Raw genomic sequence first — 23,288 nt, forward strand, 5'->3', positions numbered from 1 at the left:
CACCTTATATCAATATACAATGCAATACTCTCTACATTCGCACTTGTACACAGCACCTTATAACCTGTATATTTATAACAATCTGTACATACAACTCAACATCCAGGTTTCTTCACTAACCGCATCTGTTTAATGTTCATCATTTTTTATTATTATTATTTTATTTTTTCAGATTTATTTTGTGTTGTCACTTGTCACTTTATGTACACTGGAAGCTTCTGTAGCCAAAACAAATTCCTTGTGTGTGTGAAGCACACTTGGCAATAAAACTGATTCTGATTCTGAAATCTAATAGGTTTATAAAAGTGACTTCAAAATAATAATATTTCAGGGCGGAACATCAAGTAATCATATAAATTTAAATATGTCTATAAATTGGTGTACGTATGAATTGTGAAGTCATTGTGACTGCATATCAGTAACCACAGGTGGCGACATGCACCCAGATTGCACCACGCCAAAAAAAAAAAACGAAAGAAGAAGAAGAAAAACACTTCCGTTTCCGTTTACTCGTTGGAAAACGTTTAGCCAACACTGTGGTTGCAGTGAAGTCCAGATACACATTTGTACGTTTTCTCTCTTTATGTAAATAACTTATTTTATCAACAACGGTTGTTTTGGGTGGAGAAACAAAATCGGAAATATTAAATAATAACAAGAAAGCTTTGTAGATCGCCGTGAACCATCTGGAGAGTTACAGAGGTGAGTTTTGTTTATTGGGATTCAGTTGGTTTGCTACCGAAACCTCTTTTTAAAACATTCTTATAGTAATAATAGTAATTTACGGCAAAATGTTAGAGTTGTAAATAATGTTCTATTGAAATGTTATAGTTGTTTGTATATACTTTCTTTATATCAACAACTCTTGAGCACAATAACTTGGAAAAAACAAAACATCCCCAAAAAGTGTAATGCACACACTTTGCAGGCACATTGAAAAATCTGACATTGCTATCTTTTTCTATTATGTTTATTGCTCTATGAATATAATTTCACCAGATTACTTCAATAGCTCTTTAATTTAGATTGATTGGGAGAATTCTGTAGGGCGTTGAGTCATGCAGAAAATATAATAAACCAATTACAAGCATAAAATAATACACTAGAGTAATGATAAAAGTGCTGTAAGCAGTGCTTTAAAGTTTTCAAATAGTATTCAGGTACATAAATTGAAAAATCTAATGTATTGTGAAATGGCTCTGTATTGTCATCTTCGTTGTATCAGTAGTTCAGTATTTTAAAATGTATTATTATTATTATTATTATTATTATTATTATTATTATTATTATCTGTGCCTGAAAGTTTTAAAACTCTTTTGAAACTCCTGTAAAATGCATGTAAATTATAATCTACTCACTCACCTAATAGAGGTAAAGTTGGTTTTATATTCGCACATTCTTTTATTTAGAAGTCTCTATGTTGTTTACCATGTTACTTTGAGTATTCGATCAGAATTAGCATGCAAGTAGGACTTCAAAACAACATTAACACTATCCAATTGACAGTGAACAGTGTTTTACTTTGAGAGTCATTGGCTGCTTATATGATTTCCCTATTTAGAATTTGCAAAGAGTACTTTTGAAATGAAATTATGTTATTAAAGAGAGTGTTTTAATATCCGAATACAAAACCAACTTTACCTCTATATTCACATACACTCCATTATGGCTAAACTCGGTCATTATGCTGGTCGGGTATAATACAAACTCAACATCGTAGATCCTGTGAAAGTGACTTGTAGATGCACGCATCGTGATATCGATGCTGAAATGATATTTTGCGCTACCCTACTAAGAACTATTATAAATAACCTATAAGTAGGCCCACATGGCAGAAATGCAAGGATTTTTAGCCCATCATTGAGTCTATTTATTTACTTGTGTAAATGTGTGGAAATTTATATTTATTCAGTTTTTAATTAATTTCAGTAATATTATCGACTAATATGAAAGTGTTCATTTTATTTAATTACAATACAGTTTGTAAAGTAATATTTTCTGTCTTTTAGCAGAGATATTATATGAGAGTTTTGCTTTTGTTTACCAAACGTGGATCTAGATGGATTTTCAATGTAAACATTAAATAAACGTTAAAAAAACTATTGTTTTTGATTTCATATATTACATTTTGAGTTACGATACTCCAAAAATAAATCCGCAGATTTTTTGCTAAATTCTCAGCAGAAATAGCAAAAATGTCTGCAGATTCCATCAGGCCCTACATTACATTGCTTCTGAGGTATTATTTAATTAGAATTATTTTAGTGTATTCTTTAACATGCTCATCTAGACTAGGCATGGGACGATAACCGTTTTCAAGGTATACCGTGGTTTGGAAAAGTCAGGGTTTTAAAACATTATTTATATTTATATTTTCATTATTTAGCCGGACATGTTTACTGCTCGAAAATATTTTACATTTTTCAAAAAATAAAATATATTGTTTTCAGAGGGGAAAAAAAGTTGTTGTTTTTACACAGACATTTAAAAAGAATATTGCAATAATCACAATACAGTAAAACTGAAACCCTAATATTTTTATCCAAGGTTATCATACCGTCAGAAACTTATACCGGCCCATGCCTAATTCAGACATAACACAACTGATCTTGGAAATGGAGAGTCCAAGCTTAAAAAGCAGATTTTAGGATGGCTGTACTTGCAATTTTTTTGTCAATTATCGTCTGTGTAGATTGTAGCTTCCAAAAGTGTATAATGATCAATGTGAGCATCAGTTGTTATCACACATTACACAATTGTTTTGTTTGTTTGCTTCCTAGATTTTCCTCCAGGATGTCACTGCCTAAACGTGAGGTTGATGAATTGAGGCCATGGGTGGAACGCACTGTAAAGAAGGTCCTTGGCTTTTCTGAACCCACTGTGGTCACAGCAGCATTACATTGTGTGGGAAAAGGTTTAGACAAAAGGAAAACCATAGGTAAGATGTTTTCTTCGTTTCCTGTAAATTTATGTTTAATGGATAACAGCAGGTAGAAATTGATGTTTATTAGCTCAGTATGGCTTAGTTTAAACTAGTCCGGTGAAAACTTCGGAGATATCAGCTTAGGGCCTTGGTATACTTCAAACAAAAACAAACTGAAATGATGTCATTTCAAATAGTATCCGGGGCGGAGTTTGTATTGGCTCCTAAAAAATTTTGAGCTGCCATTGGTCTATGGTGATTATGCAATCAGTGGGTGTGTTCTGGAACTCTGCCACCTTTGATGTGCAATTTCTTTCTCTCCACTTGTTTTTCATTTCATGGTACAGATGTATCCTTACCTGTACAATTGCTTGCAAAGAAATTTTAAAGACTTAATGGGCCATATACTGGACAAGAAGCCCAAACCTATGGGCCATGTCTGTTCTATGAGAAAACATGCACCCGCTTTGCCATTTGGTGTCTGCCTGTGGCAAACAAAACAAAGATGTGGTGGTGCTTTTTGTAGAGATAACTGGTTGCCAGTATATGAAACTGTTTGTTGACGCCATTTGATCTGTCCCTGAAAGCATGGTAGTGGGCTTTGATTTGAGCGCACTTTGTTCTACGTCATTTAATCAATCTTGTTAATTTCATAAGTAATTGACCATCAAAATAAATTAGGATACAAATTATATTAAACAAACTTCGTTCCAAAACAAGAGTCTTCCAACAACTATGTATGAAGTGGTCAACAATTGACCCACTTGTTTCTTTTGGTGTACTGCCATCCCATGCCTTTATGGTGTTCAAAAAAAATCAAAAACCAAACAAGACAAACAAATAATATTTAAAATAAACAAAAGTAAATAAAAATGGCTATAACACTTCTCTTTTAGCCACCATCATTGTTGTGTTGTGAAGCATGACACATTTACAGCACCGCCTACTGCAGTACAAGGGTATTGGAAACAGTATCGTCACAGCGTTTTCGAACTTCTGTTTGCCCTGAAAGAACAAAATAGAACTTAATTTTTGAAGTAAACCAGGGCCTAAAAACTGTACTATGGTAATTTGAAAATATTTGACTCACTCATTCTGTGTTAGGCCTATCTTAATTTAATATAAATTAAATAAAAGTACTATTATATATTATTATTGTTATTATTATTATTATTATTATTATGATTCAGCCCGCTGCACAATTCACACATTGTTGTCTGGCTAGTTTCTGTCCTCTTCTTATGCTAAAAAGGCAATAATGGTCCAACATTCCTAACCATTATCATCAACAAAGCCTAGAAACAGGGCACATATTTCTGTAATTGTGTACCTGCGTCTCCACTTTTGCCATGGCCTCTTTTGGCTTTAACAAACTTATCCCTCAGGTTTTTCCAAATCTTTTAACAAAAACTTTCCTCCTTTCCCACAGCTGTTGCAATTTCTAGCCAAGAATTATTGATCATCAGGTTATTTCTATGATCACGGATCATAAAGATGTCTGGAAAGTCGTACTGTTTCAGACAAATTCTCTTCAAAGTGTTTCATACTCAACTCATATTAGTTGCGGCACCGCCCGCACTGTTCGCTCCACTTTAAAAAAAAAACAACAAAAAAAACATGCGCTCCGCTGGCTGAAATCATGCCGCGCGTTTCCCAAAGCTAACCTTCGCAAACTCTGCGATCACATCACCGCGAACTAGCGGACGTGTCGAGTAAAAACCAGGTTTAAGAAATTAAACCATCTCAAATAATTCAAATAAGTCGTGTCACTGTAATGCATATTTTTAGCCATGTGTTTTCCAATAATGTATCTACGTAAATGTACAAATATGTTAGTCCTTTGAGACTCTTTTACTGACACCACTCATTTAAGATTTTCTTTGCTTCCAATATTTGTGTGTGTATACAGAACATGATATTACCTGCAGAGCTTCTGTGATAGGAACGATACAGTTGTCACAACATGTGAAACCAACAAAACTCAGTTTAGATCAGCAGAATACGGGTTCTGTTTCAGTTGGTTTAGTGAGGAATCACTTTTAATAAGAATAGATATGTAATTCAAAATACCAGCATTTAAATTGTTTTTTATTTATTTATAACACACTTTTGCTTTAGATGTTTATCAATTTAATGTGTCCTTAATGAATGAATGTATTTTTAAAAGAAAAATAATTATCTGTCATCACAATAATACAAAGAAATATTTCTTGATCACCAAATCAGCATAACAGAATGGCTTCTGAAGGGTTGTGTGAAATTGAATAATTTAGTAATTGTGTAAATTAGTTTGAATAAATTAACAAAAATTATTGTAATGGTTAAGAATGTAATGCTTCTAAACAGGAGTTATAAATAAAGATTTAAACATTCTAGTCAAAAGACTAGAAGAGGTTTGTTTTTGTCATTTAACCTCCATCTAGTGGCTAACTATAGTATTACAGAATTTTCAGATAAAATGTTCAAGTGTATTTATCTGCAGACTGCAAGACGGGGGCATAAAATGAGGGGGCGTAACTTGTAGCAACTTAGAGAGGTGTAACTTGCACTTATTGAGATCCCATTGAACCATGCGAGATGTTGTTGGCAAGATGGCGAAAATATTTAACAGAACATTTTCACCAAATGTTTTTTCAGTTTTCTCCAAATTTATCCAAAACCACTTCATTTGAAATAATATTATATTCGTTCATTTAGCAACTCCACCATGAAACTCGCTGACTTCATTTGTTTTGTCATGACAGTTAGCCTACTCAGCGTCACCCCCAGTGGTTGCAAATAAAAGTACAATATCAAGTGTGAAAGCCTCTGCAACTTGCGGCTGTACGTTAAAAACTGTGATGGGTGGGTTTAGGTTTGGGGAAGGTGTAGATGTTAATAACGATAATGGTTGGGTTTAGGGTTGTGGTAGGTATACATGTTAAAAACTGTGATGGTTGAGTTTAGGTGTGGAGTAGGTGTAGACTTTAATAACTGATGTACAGCGCCATCTTGCCGACAACATAGTTTTGACATGTGGGTCTCCAAACTTATGTTATGACTCTAGCCTACTACAAGTTACACCCTTCATGTTGCGTCCGTCTTTCACTCTGCAGACAAACCCTACTCAAAATGGTTGATACTTGAACAAAACAAAACATAGAAATTTTTGTAAAGTTTTGACTGATGGCATTTAGACGAGAAGAGACTTTTTCTGATTTGGTTTGTTTGGTAAAAATGTAAGTTCTTACCATAGGAATTTAGTACAAGATGTCCAAAATCTATTAGCAATTGACATAGGTGGCACCATTTTACCTTAAAACCTACAAAATGGTAACAACCTAGGCGTTGATGTCAGTGGGTTTTGTGTAAGTTACTCCCAAAGTGTACTACATTATAGATGTGTTACTGTAGCTTAGAAGTAATTCTTTATCTTACAATACCACTGTAATATTATTGTAATTTGTGACTGCTGTATTACTTTTGAGTTACTTTCCCAAAGATAACTGCAGATCAAGAACTTATTCACTATATGGAAGATTTGTTTTATTACAATATACAATGAACATTAGAACAGTCTTAAATATTTAGATGATTTGGGTCCCATTACATGAAGCAAGCAATTTTAACTAGGCACATGGACTGTGTCATTGTGCCAATTACATCATGCACCCTTGATTTGCATTATTTAAAAGGTTTGTTCACATAATTCTACTTCAGATTACGATAATAAGTCTTGAAAACAAGTCCTGTAGGATATAATGAAGACAACTCTCATGATTCCATGTAATCATGCCGTTATCAAACTGCTTTTTTGTTTGTTGCGAATATACGCCCTCTAGCTGCAAACATTGCTTATTGTGTTTTTAAGAACATGCATGTGAACCCTTTCTATGACCTCTCTTCTTTTTTTTTTTAGACCAGCTAAGACCATTTCTTGATGATTCGGCAAGCAGTTTCGTTGAGCGTCTGTTTGAAGCTCTCGAAGAAAGCAGAAACTCTCGTGGAAGTAAAGGAGGTGGAGAGAAAAATCGCAAAAGAGAACTAAAAGTATACAATTTTGAGCCTTCAATGTCTGTGTATGAAGGAACATTTGTTAAATGTTCTTTTCTGAATCTGATACTTAAAGTAGAAGTTAAACTTTTCTGACTTTTTTTCAACCTCTTTGTTTAGGAAGTGTTTGGAGATGAGATGGAAGGGGTGAAGGATGTAGTCAGTGTGGAATCAGCAGTAAAAAAGAAGAGGGTGCCCCGCTTTGAGGAGGTGGAAGAACCAGTTGTTTTACCTGGTCCCCCTACTGAGAGTCCTGGCATGCTCACTAAGATTCAGGTAACACTCGTACTAGAGGTGACAGGTCTAGTGGTGTTGCACCAGTAACGTTAAGCAATGTCTTCAACTATTTTATTTTTAATAATTGCAATTTTTTTTTTACCTTAAATTACTATTGTACATATACTTACACCAGTTAAAATAAGTATTGAACACATGATTTTTTTTCTGATAAATATTTCTAAAGGAGCTGTTGACATAAAATTGAAAACACAAAAAACTTAAACATACAAATAAAACAAAAACAAAAAAAGTCTGAACAATTCTGAGCAGAATAACACAAGGGAAAAGTAGAATTGTTGAATTGTAGTTAATACTTTGTATAATAGGCCAACAGAGTTGATTGGCTGGGCCATTCTATTAGATGTTTTTATTTTTTTAAACCAGTTGAGTGTTTTCTTGACTGTGTTTTGGATCATTAGGTGCGTCTCAAATCGCATACTTATGCACTACTCTACGCCATTTTGTAGTATAAAGGGTGTAAGTAGTGCATTCACACAGAAAACTCTAAAAATAGTAAGTGCACTTTAATTACCCGTATGACGCACTCATTCAACCGGTAAAATGAAGTGAGGAACGATGGACACTTCACGCACTCAATGGCCTCTGCTTTGCTCATGTAGTAGAAGGGGTGGAGCTATCGAGTGCACATGTTGGATACCTTTATATTTATTTTGGATTGTGAAAACAAAATTCTCCTACGAGAGTGATTATGCTGCCTCCCAATTGTGAATGTGGTTATACTCATGACAAGTATTATTTGGTAGTTTGGTCATTTATTTCACTAATTTGGCAAACGTCATCAGGGAAACCTTGAAACCCAAAAAAGGTTTGAATTTCCGCATAGTAAAAAAAAAACATTAGTGTTCCATTTGGGATGACACTACATTCATATACTTTGCTGTTGAGTGTGTTAGTGTATAGTGTCACATTTGGGACGCAGGTATTGTCTTGCTGAAATGTCCAGCCTGATTCCATCTTCATCATCTGGTAATACAGGTGTTGGGACTGAAGCAGCTAATATTAATTTACACTGACCAAGCGCAAGGTTGGTTTCAAACCACTGAGAGATTTCAGCTGCTTTCTGGGCTTTCCATGCTATTTTACACCTTTCTTCATGTGTTCGATACTTTTTTTTTCCTGTGGTTTAATTTTATTACACATAACTTAAGTTTTAAACTAATTAGTTTTGGTTGTAACTGACCTCTGGTATCAGCTTGTCAGCACCTTTAGAAGTATGTTTTCTATTTTTACCCACAACATGAATATAAATATTTTGTGAGTGTGTGCTCTTTGATTAATAGAAGCATAAATAGCCACTCTCATGTTTTAAGACCTCGCGTATGGATAATGGAACTTAGACTTTAATCATACTGTAATTGTGTTCATGTGAATACTGACCAAGAAAACATTTCTACACATACACAAATGCATTTGACAGCAGAAAAGATACACTCTCATGCTCTCAGTGAGTTGAGTTTTCTTTTTCAATCAGTACTATGATTGAGTTAGTATAGCTAAAGAGATGCCACCCGTCAGTGACAAGTTGGTTTTCGCATTTTTAGTTCCTCATCACATCCTGCTCTTTCTTGCTGCTCTGTTGTGTATATTAACAGAATAAATAAAATGTGAAAATCTCTTCAGCATTGACTAACATTCTCTTATTGCTCAACCACTAACATTACTGCACATCTTATTCAGACTTATTATGGGGAAATGCACGTCACATTGAGACTTCTTTTAAAAAAAAATAATAATAATTTTGCTATGGTTGTACATGATGTCCTATGGCGTATACTATGGAGTTTTTGACACTTGAAAACAGACGTGAAAACACAATGTCCTGTGAGGGTGGGTTAGCATTGCGGTGATTTATTTATTTATTTTTTTCTCTCTCTCTCTTCTTGGTTTTAATATTGTTTCACCCCTAGTTTGACAAACAATTGATCTGCCTGTTATTCATTCAATTAATCCATCAATACGATAAACATCCAAAGAGTTTTATTCAGGGCTTAAAGTTTCCATTGCTCCAACAGATTTCTTTTAATGGAAAAAATGATGGGAAAGGTAAGATGTAGCGCATTAAGGCCCAAATCCAGCTATAAGTAAATGTTACATGTTTAAAAATAAAATGAATTGGAATGAAAGCTTAATTTAAAATCATGTTGCTGAATAAATTATGTCTCTGACTGGCAGCAAGAATGTGAGAGCAATTGTCTGCGTTACACCATGTTGTCAAATCTAGTTGTTATAAGCATTGCATTGTTGGATTTTAGTACTTATTTTGGTGAATTTTTCAGTGTATATTTTGCTTTTGTTGTTTTCATTGCTGTATCTGTCAATCTTTTATCTGCTGTACTTAAACTGACAGGCAGCAATATAGCATGTGAATACTTTATTTTTGTTGAGACCACATTCAGTAAGACAAATGAAAGATCTGTTGAAAAACGTGGTTTAATGGTGACACCACAAATGAGTAGTGCTTCTGAGCCACAGTATTCTTAAGTTTTTTCCATATACTGCTTTTTACCTTACATTTTTTTTTTCAGAAATTATTTATTGCTTCTAGATCAGTGTTTCTCAACCACATTCCTGGAGGCCCACCAGCTCTGCACATTTACCAGGTCTCTTTAACCAAACACACCTGATTTAGATCATCAGCTCATTAGCAGAGACTGAAGGACCTGTAATGGGTGTGACTGACAAAGGAGACATCCAAAACTTGCAGTGTTGGTGGTCCTCCAGCAACATGGTTCAGAAACACTGTTCTAGATAGATTTTTTTTTTAATGTTTAAAGTTTTTATTGTTATTGTTTTGTCAAATTGATGAATTTCAGTTATACAAGTGATTTAGCCCAATCCCTGAACAAAAAAAAGTTCCCCAAGGTTCGAATTAAATAGTTTACATCACTTGATGAATTATACAGTTTTTTGTTGTTGCCTTTGTTGCTGATATGGAAATTAACAAACACTTACTTTCATGTACTGCCTACACAAGATTTTAATACCATGTATAAATTTCTGTCTTCAGATAAAGCAAATGATGGAAGCAGCCACACGACAGATTGAGGAGAGAAAGAAACAGCTAAGTTTTGTGGCTCCTACCCCCTCTTCGCAGGTAAATACCTGATTTACAGTGACTAACTTGAGATATGTTGTATCATTAACACTAGAACCGCCAAGGCAAATTGTATATCTAAATTTTTTTTATAAATAAATAAAAAAAACATTACTTTGACATTATTTTTGACAATAATATATCACTAAATATAATATAAAATGTAATACCAAATTCAAATGCACAGCTTCCCCTAAATAATTATGCATTGTTTTGTATTATAATTTATAGTTTAAATAAGAGAACAACTCCAATAACATTTGAACATTCCTTAGTTGGCCAAAACATCTAAATTTGATCATGTGTTCTGTCTTGGAGGATCTGGATCAGCTGTCAGATGAGCCTTCAGATACTGATGTGACCTGGACGCATCACATATTTTACCACTATAAGACTATCATTTATGGAATTTTGTGCTTTTAATGCCACTACAAATGTCCTTGTCTTACTCATTGTGACTTTATTAATTTATTTATGATAACCTTTAATTCAGTGAGTGAAATGGGTTGCCTAGCAAAGTATAAAATGAAAACAAAAGCAGTGCATAAATCTAGGTATTACATAGCAGGTAAATTTGACCCTTGTTTGCGCTTATAAATCCCCTGTTTTTTAATCTGGTTTTATCGAAACACATTTTTAACATAAGGGAATTAAATTAGTGAATATTAGTTAAAGTCAATGACTGGGAGGCTTTAATGTTTTATTAAAGCTCTGTTAAGTACATTTGAAAAGCAGCGACAAATAAAATGTACCCCTTGGTGGTTCTAGTGTTAATTTTCCTGACAGATAGCCCAAACAGCTCTCATTTAACCATCCTAAGTTTTAACCAATAATTTTAGCACATTTCAAGTAGAATGGTGTCTAAACATTAAAATTTCCATCAATATTTTTAAGAGTTTATGTGTGCAAATAGCATGATTAAACCCACAGCGCTTTAGTGAAGAACGAAATCAGTTACCTAAAAAAGAAGTACAATATACAGACATACATCGTGTGTAACTGCATCAACAAATAATACAGTATACATGAAGTATCCAGTGTAAGGGATGTCCATTGTAAGTAAAATGTAACCATTCTAGTGGCTTCAGTTTGGCTCATTTATGCTAGAAAAAAATTTACATTATGTGCCTGGGGTACTAGGATGGCTAATTCAATTTATTTTATTTCATTTTCTAAGTAAATTAAAGCAAAAATGCTTTTAATTCTGCTTTGGCATAACGGCATATTTTTGTAATTGTTTCCAGTACAGCCTCTGCTATTGGCAAGTTAGATAGCACTTGTTAAGCTAGCTAAATTGTCAATGCCTCTATTAAGCTGATAAAATGTAAATTTAAAATTTTATCTTAGCACAAGGCTTTTTGCACTTGTTTATGATTTGTAAAGTAGAGGTCTGTATTCCTGTGGCATTTTTTTTTTCAATTCTTTATCTGAGATATGTTGTTCTCTGTCTTCCCTATAGTCCAGATTAAGTGCATCTCAGACAGACTCTAATACTCCACGATCTATGAACCAAGCAGGGGGTGCAACCCAGTCCATTGCTCCCTCTCAGGCTGCTAATTTCATGAACGATGCTATAGAAAAAGCACGCAAGGCAGCAGAGCTGCAGGCCAAGATCCAATCTACACTGTCCATGAAACCAGGAATTCTGGCTACTGTGGGAAACCCTGGGCCACATAATCTGGTAGCACTGGCCAATTTGCACGCCATGGGCATTGCACCACCGTGAGTATTGGAGAATCTGGAAGCCTACATATTCAGAAAAAAAATGTTTTGATAGAGGAATTGAACTCAAAGTCATTTAAAGTTAATATTTTCTTAAATCTGCTTAAAGTAAAGTAGAACCTCGCGAGATCACAAAGCCAACACCTCTCATTTTGGATGAACTCGGACGAACTGTTGATGCCAGTGGGAAAGAAATTGAGCTCACACATCGTATGCCCACTCTCAAAGGTGCCACAGCCTACCACATAAATATGAATCTGGTACATTTCATTGATTAGAAGTCTATTTTTCTTCATGTTCTGTTTTTTACTTCTGTCTTTAGCAAACATCAGAGCTGTGAAGAGGGAACAGTTTCGACAACAATTAAAAGAAAAGCCTAGCGATGACCTAGAATCCACATCCTACTTTGACCCACGTGTGGCCCTTGCTCCTGCACTGAAACCCAAAAAAGGTTTTAGGTTCCATGAACAGGGGCGCTTTGAGAAGATAGCCCAGCGCATACGCACCAAAGTAGGCAACAGCAATCCATCGTATTGATTAAAAATTTCAATTGGATAAATTTCTGATTTTTGTTAATGAATTTTATTTTCTGTCACCAGGCTCAGCTGGAAAAATTACAAATGGAGATTGCTCAGGCTGCCAAAAAGACTGGAATACAGGCCTCCACTAAACTGGCTCTTATTGCCCCAAAGAAGGAGCTGGGAGAGGGGGAGATTCCTAATATAGAGTGGTGGGACTCCTACATACTGCCTTTCCATATAGAACTGTAAGAGCCAACAACTTTCAATCTGCCCTAGACTGGTATTGAATGTATTTGACAAATTCAGGAAAAGTTTTTTGAGAGAATGGTTTTAATACAGTGACAAACTGTATTTACTTGCAATTAGGGCTGAGTGATTAATTGAACTTAAGTCGGAAGTGTGATTTGAAATGTTGCAATTTAATCACAAAAAAAGTGAAATGTGAGTGCAATATAAATAAATAAAACACAAGTATGTATCTGAGAGCACATGTCTGACTCTTTGACAGAGTGCGGTGGAGTGATGCCGTCTCCCTAGTCAGAGTGATTGTATAAACTTTTTGATTTTAATCATATAAAGATTTAATTTATCAATCAAAGTTTAGAATAATTTTTTTATTGCTGTGATTGCTTACCAAATCAATTAGCTGATGATTTTCCAATTCTTAAAATCATATGATCAAAACCAAAAAAAGAATTTATAGATCTGCTTTTGTTTTTTGTGAAGCACACACAATACATTTAAAATAATGATTACGCATGTTAGGGCTAGCTGATATCAAATTTCTCCTATATCGTGCAGTCCTAACACACATAGACATTGGGTTTATTTACATGGTTAAAAAGTAATTGGATATCAATTAGAACAATTTGATATTTTCCCAAAGTTGTGTAGCCTTACTTGCAATCATGCTGATCCAAAACTGTATTACTTACTGAATTAAATATTGAAGTTGTCTCTTTCATACAGTGGTATTTTTAAATTCATTTTAATAATTAACAATTAAAAAAATTTTTTTTTTTTTTTAAGATCTGCTAATACAAATTTAGATGAGGTGGACATGCATGGAGTCACCAACCTAGTTGAACATCCAACCCAGATGGCTCCACCAGGTATTCATTCTCTGAATATTAAAACCTCCAGCAGAAAGAAATTGGTTAAATTTCAAAATTGAATTACCCCGTGATTCTCATTTTTGTATAAACTTTTTCTTTTTCATTCATTCAGTGGATACCGACAAGCCAGTTACTTTGGGTGTGTATTTGACTAAGAAAGAACAGAAGAAGTTAAGGAGACAAACTCGCAGAGAAGGCCAGAAAGAGGTGCAGGAAAAAGTCAGATTGGGTCTCATGCCTCCACCTGAACCCAAAGGTACATCACCAAAATTAATTTAATATGCCAACCAATGGTTTGGGGGCACTTACTGATTTTAGTAATATTTTTTTATTGGATATAATTTTGTTGTGTGTGTAATGCTTGCTTTGTTTGGTTGCAGTGCGGATCTCCAATCTGATGAGGGTTTTGGGCACAGAAGCTGTGCAGGACCCCACCAAAGTGGAGGCCCATGTTAGAGCACAAATGGCAAAGAGGCAGAAGTGAGTTGTTATGAAAGCTCTAGTACAATACAATGAGAAAATTATACCCCAATAATTCTGTTGTTGAGAAGATTAAAAAAGTTTGGCACATTCTACTAGTATTATAGTATTCCTAGTATTTAGAAATAATTAGTTGTAGACTGATCTTGATGTTTCATGACATTCTGATTACTATTACCATTAAAAAATATTATTATTAACAAAACATTTGTTATAAATGCCAAACCTACACAAATTTATTTAAAAATACATTTTAAAGAAGATTTCAAATGTATGTATTTTGCATAGTGTAATGTGTTATCATCTGTGTTAAGGGCACATGAGGAGGCAAATGCAGCACGCAAACTCACAGCAGAACAAAGGAAAGAAAAGAAGGTGAAAAAACTTAAGGAGGATTTGAGTCATGGAGTTCATATTGCTGTTTACAGGTACATGACACATCTGATAATATATTCCATGCTTAACACACACTAAATAATTCATAGACAAAACTAGGGCTGCATGATTGACAAAAATCATAATTGTCGATTATTCAGTTAAAATTTTTTAATTTGATTATTAGTTACGATTATCATAATGCACATTTATTGATGTTTAAAAAGCTTTATTTAATAGTTCTAAGTAATTGCATGCTATATTATATATAAAAAAAATAATAGAAAAAGTTACATTGCCCGTTTCTAGAAATCAAGAAAGAAAAAACTTTGAAATATGCATGAAACTGAATAATATAATCAAATATAATACTGTGTACTGTATTTATACTGAACAGCTACAACAGCTATTCAGTCAAGACCAGGGAGTGATTTCATTTGTTGTTTGATTAACTTTAAAAACACAGACAACAGGAATAATACGTTTTCACTTTAAACTGTTCACAGATCTAGCCATGAGAAAGCTGGATATTAGTGCAGTATAACTGATAAAAATGTCCTCAAATTAAATCAGGATTCAAAGTCTAGCAATCTACCAGCGCAGATATCCATGCCCACTGATATTGGTTAACGCATATCATGTCCTGAGTCAGCAAAACAAAGCAAGATTTGTAAAGAAATTTAGACCACAAAAACACAGAATAGCCAGCGCTGTTGCATATGCCAAGTTATCGAGTTGTTTAGTGGTGTAATGGATCACAAATCTCAATGAATCACATTGCAGTTTTGGATCGGATCATTTTTCAGATCGGCTAAAAATAAGAGAATAGAAATGTAATTTGCTTTCCATTTTATTACAAAAACAGAACTGCAAGAACCTGTAATTATAATAAAATAAAATCAATAAATAACCAGCTAAATAAAACAATTGAAAATATACAATACTATGAAAAATCATCTTCGCTAATGTTGCAGTTAATGCTAAATGTATAGCTCTAATGGCCCATTTCCACTGAGTGGAAATTTTGTTGAAAAACAAAATCTGCTGTGTTCTGTTGTTTTTTTTTATGAGCCTGTCTAAAAAGTATGAGCAGATTCACTTTCTCCAGAGAACTCGCCGCACGTCTATATTTGAAATAACAAATTTTTTGAGCTCATGTTAATAAAATGCGCATGATCATTGAATCGATCTGATATCCGATCCTTTCAGAAAAGAGACAAATGTGAGAGTGAAGCGTGAAAAAACAAAGGAGAAGCTGAAAAAAAACAGCAGCAAATGATGCTTCTGCAACCTAAAACATGAACAAACTGCCACGTTTAACTATTATCATCACCTTTTGGACTATTTTGAACTCGGCTGCTGAAGATTAAAGACACAGATGAGAGGTTTGCATTGACTGTGGGCTATATTTCGTGTTGTTTTTGAACCCAAATCAAGACTAAATGTATGCTGTGTGGAGTTTTTCTGTCGGAGACTGTAAGGGTCTGTATGTGTTCATACATGTTGCAGTATTTTATTTATTTCATATTATTGCAGATGTTACAGTAGGCTATTTCGCACGATCATTGATCTGTAGTTATAATCAAATCACGTACATAGAGTTTGTTCACAAGTATTTATGTGTATAAAGCATCTGATTTGTGAGAAATGCTTCTCATATGATATGTGAACGACCCGTACAGCTTTACTGTGACATTTCCTCAAGTAAAAATGATGTCATCTGTAACTTTGTCTTACACCACGCCCACCCAAAGGGTACCCTTTTTGGCAGTGGAAATGCAAGCTTGATAAAGGTGGCCCGTACCCACCCGTACTGTACCACTCAGTGGAAATGGGCCATTACATAATCTTGTGCAACACATTTATATTTTAGTCTCATTTTCTATAAATGTTTCAATAAAAATCTGACTAGATGCATCATTTTTGAAGATCTATTCAGTGACATATTTTTGATGGCTGGTTATTGACACCTATTTAGTTAAACTAATTGCTACAACTTATATTTTTGAGTGACATTGCAATAAACTGCTAATTCTAATCTTTACCATAAACATCAGTGTTTGTATCTGAACTATAAACTGTTATCCCAGTACTTGATTTTTTGTAATTTTGTAACTAATTGAAAAGGGTAAAAACTGAATTTTTCTCAATCAAATGCAGATTTGAATGCATGGCACTGAAGGAATTAATAACATATGCAAATCATGATCATTTATAATTTTGGATGCATGGGGGTTTGAATTGAGATCTTGTTCTTTTAATGATAAATTGTGCAGCTAAACACTGGATGCATTAATGCTAAACAAGTATTTACAAAACCCCTTTAATAGCCTAAGAAAACATTTAGGTGCCATGACTATTTTTGTCATTATTATATTTTACAGGAAAGTCAAAATGCTTTCTACATGCGTTTTTTTTATTTATTTTTTATTCATTTATTTACCATAAGTAAAAAAAAAAAAATTATTCAGTGGGTCACGTGCGTGCTGAACCGTGGGTTGTGATCTGAATGGATCATTGGTAAACTGATCCGCTACGTCCCTATTGTTTATTGAAGTGCTCTGCTTTGCTCTGCAGAATCCGAAATCTGCACAACCCAGCCAAGAAGTTTAAAGTGGAGGCCAATGCAAACCAGCTGTACCTCACTGGTACTGTGGTACTGCACAAAGATGTCAACATCGTAGTCGTGGAAGGAGGTAAGCAAATGTTATCATTTTTGTTTAATCTTCTCTAAGTAGTTTTGGGTATTGTTATTATTAGAATTACTGTCTGTATTCATTGAGTTCCTCCATTTAGGACCCAAAGCACAGAAGAAGTTTAAGCGATTGATGCTGACTCGGATCAAGTGGGATGAACCAAATTCCAAGCGAGATGGTAAGGTGGTATACGATTGCTGCAGAAGGTGCAGGCATTTGTGAATTGTGATTTAAAAACTGATCTTTTGCTTTTCTTTCATTTCCTTTAGAACATCACGATGACGATGAATCAAGGAAGAATAATAAATGCTCACTGGTCTGGGAGGTAAATGCATTCCTGTATTACTCTTGGAGAAGCTTATTTGTGTGTTTTTGTAACCATTTGCTATCCACTTTTGGGTTATTGAACATTTTATTGTTTTTACTTCTCCGTAGGTACATAGTAATTACACTCCTATAATGTGTTAAACAACACAACCTGGTACTTAACACACCTTTGTGTCTGGTTATGGACGACACAATCTGTGTTATTTTAAACTCTATTGTTATTCCTGTTAACAGTGTGTTGAATGATTTAACATACTAATGTGTCATAAATCACACACATTGTCAAAAAAATCTCCATTTTAAAACATATTTATTGTAGCAAAATTAGCTCATATGGAATTATGAATAATTAATCATTACTTGTTATAATAATAAACATATTTTGAATAGTTTATTTAAGAGCTTTACATAATTGAATTAGGTTTACAATTCCAACTCGTTTGTCTACCGAACATTTAGCGTTGATTTTATTAATTCTCAGAATGTTATTTTTAGAGACCCATAAAAATTGTTTTTCTTAATCTGATGCTTAAGCTTAGAGCATGTTGCAAAAATCTCAGGTGTTAAAGTGAAATTAATGAACAAGCAAGTCAGTTTAAGCATCTGAAAAAGGATAATGGGCAAGGTACATAGGCAATAGTGAAACAATTACTGTTTTGGGAATGTGCTGTCTAATTCTGTTTAAGAAAAATTGTGTCTGTATCTGTCTTTCTGTGACTGTTTCTAAGAGTTTTGAGGCCAACTCACTTTTTTAAATCCATAAATCTTGGTCTTGCCACAGTCACCAGAGACTTGGTCTGGGCATACATAATAATACATGGCTTTCTTTTGGGGTGTTTGGTCTGGCTCAGATGCCAAATTATTAAAACATGACTGCAGCATTTACAGTACACTTCAGAATATTAATAATGACATTTTTAAGTTCAAGTTCTAATTGAAAAGATCAATTATTTCACAAAAAGGATGAGTAAACTCATATCTTGCCTGGAATGGCATGATTACAAACTGTCCTTTATATCCCCACTCTTTGGGTCTTGTTTGTGATTTATAATTTTCAGAGGAATCACTTATTCAAATTTTTGTGCTAAAAGCAATGCTGATCATCATGAAGATTCTTTTATAGATTGTGAAGTTTCATCTCAATAAGTCCTCTCTTGGAAGTGGAAATCTGGGCCACAGAAATTTTCCAGGGTCACAGGAGAAAATTGCTCCCATAATATCTAAAATACTTAAAAATGGTTTTAAATATTGTCGTCAAACTTGTGATGCCAGGCTTGTCTGGCTTCTATATATTAATCACGCTCTCTGCTTTCAATTGAACTGATTTGCTGAAATCAAAACGTCGACCACGATTCCTGTCTAAAGAACAGGAAAACTAAAGAATACTAAAGAAAGCGGCAACAAGGAATATTATTTATATGAAGTGTGTTATTTCTCTGAGGTATGTGTCTAAATAGTTTTGCATGTGAAACTCATGAGAAGTGGCAAAATAATCTCATTTGGGAAGCACCCACAGACATGGTTGTCATCATGTTCAACACTGCTCTAGTCAACAGTGCCAACATTACCAACAATGCAATCCCTGGCAAAAAGTATAGAATCACCGTTCTTGGAAGATGTTTGTGTAGGGAAAAAAAACAAACACATGCATGCCACAAATATTTTCATTCAACAATCAAACCTTCTGGCTCTATGAAACACTTAAAAAAAGAAATAAAAAAGAACGACGGTAGTCAATTACAACTGTTTTAACGGATCAAGCACAGGAAAAAAATATGAAATCTGACACAAATCTGAGGAAAATTATACGGAATCACCATGTACTTTGCAGTTTTAAAACAAACAACTGTATCTGATTACAACTGATAATTAGTCTGCCATCAAAAAAGCATGTTTGCACACCGTAGTGAGGTGTTGAACCAAGCTGATTGACATAACTTATGGCTTCAACATTAGAGATGTCAGTTCAAACGATAATCAAACTTCTTAAAGAAGGTTAATCTTCACAGAATGTTGCAAAAGATATTGGTTGTTTCCAGACAGCTGAGTCTAAAATCTGAACCAAGTACAAATCAAATGGGAATGCTGTAGAAGTGGAGTGTACTGGTAGAGCAAGGAGATGCCAAAGCATCAAGACAGGAAACTTAAAGCAATATGCCTTCTAAACAGAAAAAGCACAACAAAGCAAATGAGGAGCAAATGGGCAGAAAGTGGAGTCAATGTCTGTGACCAGACTGTAAGAAATCGTTTAAAAGAAATGGGATTTACATACAGAAAAGCCCAACAAAAACCATCATTAACATCTAAACCAAAAAGAACAAGGTTTCAGTGGGCTGAAGAAAGACAGTCTTGGACTGGGGATGACTAGATGAGAGTGATATTTAGTGATGAATCATAAATCTGCATTGGGCAGGGTGATGACGCTGGAACTTTTGTTTGGTGCTTTTCCAATGAAATTTATGATGACAACTTCCTGAAGAAAATATTTAAATTTCCTAAATCATTAAGAATGTAGGGTTGTATGTCAGGTAAAGGTATGGGAGAGATGACAGTCATTGCATCCTCTATAAATGTTTATATTGAGATTTTAAATACTTTTCTTATACCAGCAATTGAAAGGATGTTTGGTGGTGATGACATAATTTTTCAGGTTGATAATGCATCGTGCCATAAGGCAAAATCTGTGTAAACTTTCCTACAGGAAAGACATCAATTGGATGGCTTGCAAATAGTCCAGACCTCAACCCAATTGAAAATCTGTGGTGTAAATTAAAAAAAATGGAAATGACTCGGATAATTCAAGCTGTTAAAAACATCAAAGGATGGCGCATCAAAGTAACTAATGTTTTTATTTGGTGATTTAATATAATTTTTTTTCCTCTGTTTGATTTGTAAAAACAGTTGAAATTGACTACAGTGCTCTTTCTTTTTCTATTTTTAAGTGTTTCTTACAGCCAGAAGGTTGTATTTTTGAATGAAAATAGTTTCGTGGCTTGTATATGTTTGTTTTTTTCTACACAATTAAACATTTGCATGAACATCTTCCAAGAGTGGCGATTACATACTTTTTGCCAGGGGTTGTACACATTGTCTAATTATTTCAAATATGTTTTATCTGAAAAAAGCTCCAAAAGTGTCATATTTATTGACTTAATTTTTGACAAAATAATTTTTGAGAGTAATTAATAGAAAATAAAACTCCAAATGCCTGACTGTAGCTAAGCATCCAAATCATCCACTGATGAAGAGGCACCAACTTGCTTAGCATTTCAGAGTAAATTAACCATCAAGCTGATTAGATGAACAGTCAAAACACGTTCTGTTGGGCACACGGTGGTGGTGTTTTTTCACATCTCTTTTTATACATAATTTATAAAAAATATATGCAATAAGATATTAAAATATAATACTAAATAAAATACAAAACAGCTTTGGAAGTTTTTCAGAGTAGTATGAATTTTGTATGTTCTCTGTGCATTCGCGTGAATTTCCTCCGGGTGCTCCGGTTTCCCCCACAGTCCAAAGACATGCAGTACAGGTGAATTGGATAAGCTAAATTGTCTGTAGTGTATGAGTGTGTATGGATGTTTCCCAAAGATGGGTTGCAGCTGGAAAGGCATCCGCTGCGTTAAACGTGCTGGATAAGTTGGTGGTTCATTTCACTGTGGCGACCTCGGAATAATATAGGGACCAAGCCAAAAAGAAAATGAATGAATGAATTTTGTAATTCTAACTAAATCTGTTGTAAATTTAACTATCTTTTTTTTCAGGGTACATCCAAGGAACGTAGCTATGGGGAGGTTAAGTTTAAGCAGTGTCCAACAGAGAACATGGCTCGGGAACATTTTAAGAAGCATGGCACCGAGCACTACTGGGACTTGGCTCTGAGCCAAAGTGTTCTGGAGACAACTGATGACTGAAACAGACTGAACAACAACTCACAGTGGAGTCCATGACAATTTTTTTTTGTTTTGTTTTAGTTTTTTTTTTAAGAGAGAGAGAGAGAGAGAGAGATGGATTAGACTGGCAGAGAGAAGCGCATGTATATATCTATAGTTTGAGTGAATAAGAGAATAATTGTGCTTTGTGTACCTGCAGTACAGGTGTAAAACAATGCAAGGCTTTGTTACAAGAGCTGGTGTCATGAACAAGGATGTTAATCCTAATTACAAGTGTGGACGCTGGTTTTGTTTCTCTTGTAAACGTTTTATAGTGTAGGCTGTGCATTTTTTTTTTATTTTCTGTACTTTTGATCCATCTTGACTGCTCCTTTTGGCACATTGATTTGATCTTTTCAGTTAGTAAAACTCAATACTGACACGAGAAATGTCACTGTAGTTTGTTACTGGATGATCAAACATAATTGAATACAAGAATATTAGATTCTGTACGGCTGGCATTGTTATTGTGGTTTAATGAAGATCTTTTTTTTTTTTTTTTTTTAGGCTCACCTATTTTCATATTCATGTCATCCCTTTTTTTCCTCCCCAATTTTGTCAAGGAATCAGACACAACAAGTAAAACCTATTAAATCCGGGCCTATAAAAAGTATTTGAAGGGTTCACTTTCTTTTAAGATGTAAAACAGAATTTCTTAAGCTTGATGGCACTGGAATAATTTGGGGGCGGATGTGGTGTAATGGTTAGGGAGTCAAACTTTTAATCCAAAGATCTTGGGTTTGATTCCTACTACCCAAAGGATACCCAAATACTGTACTCTTGAGGTGCAATTAGGCACCTAACCCCTCATTTCTTCCTGGTTGCTGGGTACAGTGGCTGCCTATTGTTCACATGGTGTGTTAGTCTGTGTTCTCTCTTTTCACTCAAATTGTGTGTTCATGTGCACCTTAATGGGTTAAATGCAGAAGCATGGGTAAGACTATTCTTAATGATGCACACTTCACTGTTCAAGAATACCACATTGGTTATTATAGGGTAAAAAGATGGTTTTAAGAACAGACAAAGGATAGAGTGTTCCTCCAGTGGCATGCCAACTTTACCACACAGATTCTGTCTTTCTAATAATCAGGCACCCGTTTCAGATCCTCAAACTCAAAACTGCTCTACTAGGAGACATTTTAATGTTTAATGGCAAAACATTTGCAATCAGTTGTATTATAATTGGATTACCAAAGTTTTTTTGTTATGGTTTTCAAAACTTTAGATGGGCCTATAAGAACCATGCATACAAATTGGTCTCCTGTATCATAATGTTAATCTACAAACTTACAATATCACACAAGTAGCAATAGTGATGTGGTTCTGTATCAACACCGCTATAGTTCGCTGTGAACTGTTGAGTTTCATTGTTAATTAATAACGTACACTGACAGCTGTGGCTTTACAATAAAACCAGTACCTTGTCCCTTTATAAAATGGTTAGCAATCAATATGAATATTAAAGCCAAAATGTGATTGAAATTTAAGTTCATCAAATGCTATCTTTCTGCACGGAAAATTTCTGCAAGACAGCAACATTAAAAGATAACAGAATGTCCCTTTGTTTGTAATAAGCCTCAAATGATGGTGCACAAAATAAAAAAGACTAGATCTGTTCATATGCGCAGTGTTGTTTAATGTTGTATATATTTTTCATATTGTTCTTCCATGACAACTGGTTGCACCCTCTTGAAAGCAAATTCCTTTATTTTGCTGCAGAAGTTTTAAGTTGTATAATTTGAGTTTGTTAGTGAAAAGAATCTTG

The 23,288-nt window shown here is 34.3% G+C and overlaps 1 protein-coding gene across 1 annotated transcript; it reads left to right on the forward strand.

Moving 5' to 3' along the window:
- Positions 1-510: 510 nt before the first annotated feature.
- Positions 511-21,912, forward strand: prpf3 (PRP3 pre-mRNA processing factor 3 homolog (yeast)). Its single transcript, XM_056475563.1, has 17 exons — positions 511-702; positions 2,781-2,938; positions 6,822-6,952; positions 7,076-7,231; positions 10,263-10,349; positions 11,809-12,071; positions 12,181-12,299; positions 12,394-12,581; positions 12,671-12,837; positions 13,622-13,704; positions 13,820-13,963; positions 14,088-14,187; positions 14,502-14,615; positions 17,140-17,258; positions 17,359-17,436; positions 17,528-17,583; positions 21,356-21,912. The coding sequence occupies exons 2-17, from the start codon at positions 2,794-2,796 to the stop codon at positions 21,503-21,505; spliced, it is 2,100 nt and encodes a 699-aa protein (XP_056331538.1). The 5' UTR covers positions 511-702; positions 2,781-2,793; the 3' UTR covers positions 21,506-21,912.
- The last annotated feature ends 1,376 nt before the right edge of the window (positions 21,913-23,288 follow it).

This window comes from Danio aesculapii, chromosome 16 (assembly GCF_903798145.1).
Source record: "Danio aesculapii chromosome 16, fDanAes4.1, whole genome shotgun sequence".
Lineage (NCBI taxonomy): Eukaryota > Metazoa > Chordata > Actinopteri > Cypriniformes > Danionidae > Danio > Danio aesculapii.

Bases quoted from the DNA above. Each gene is read 5' to 3' on its own strand.
- prpf3 (XM_056475563.1), top strand. From the start codon at position 2,794: ATGTCACTGCCTAAACGTGAGGTTGATGAATTGAGGCCATGGGTGGAA. The intron at 6,953-7,075 runs GTATACAATTTT...CTCTTTGTTTAG, and splicing joins ATCGCAAAAGAGAACTAAAA to GAAGTGTTTGGAGATGAGAT. The intron at 17,259-17,358 runs GTAAGCAAATGT...TCCTCCATTTAG, and splicing joins CATCGTAGTCGTGGAAGGAG to GACCCAAAGCACAGAAGAAG.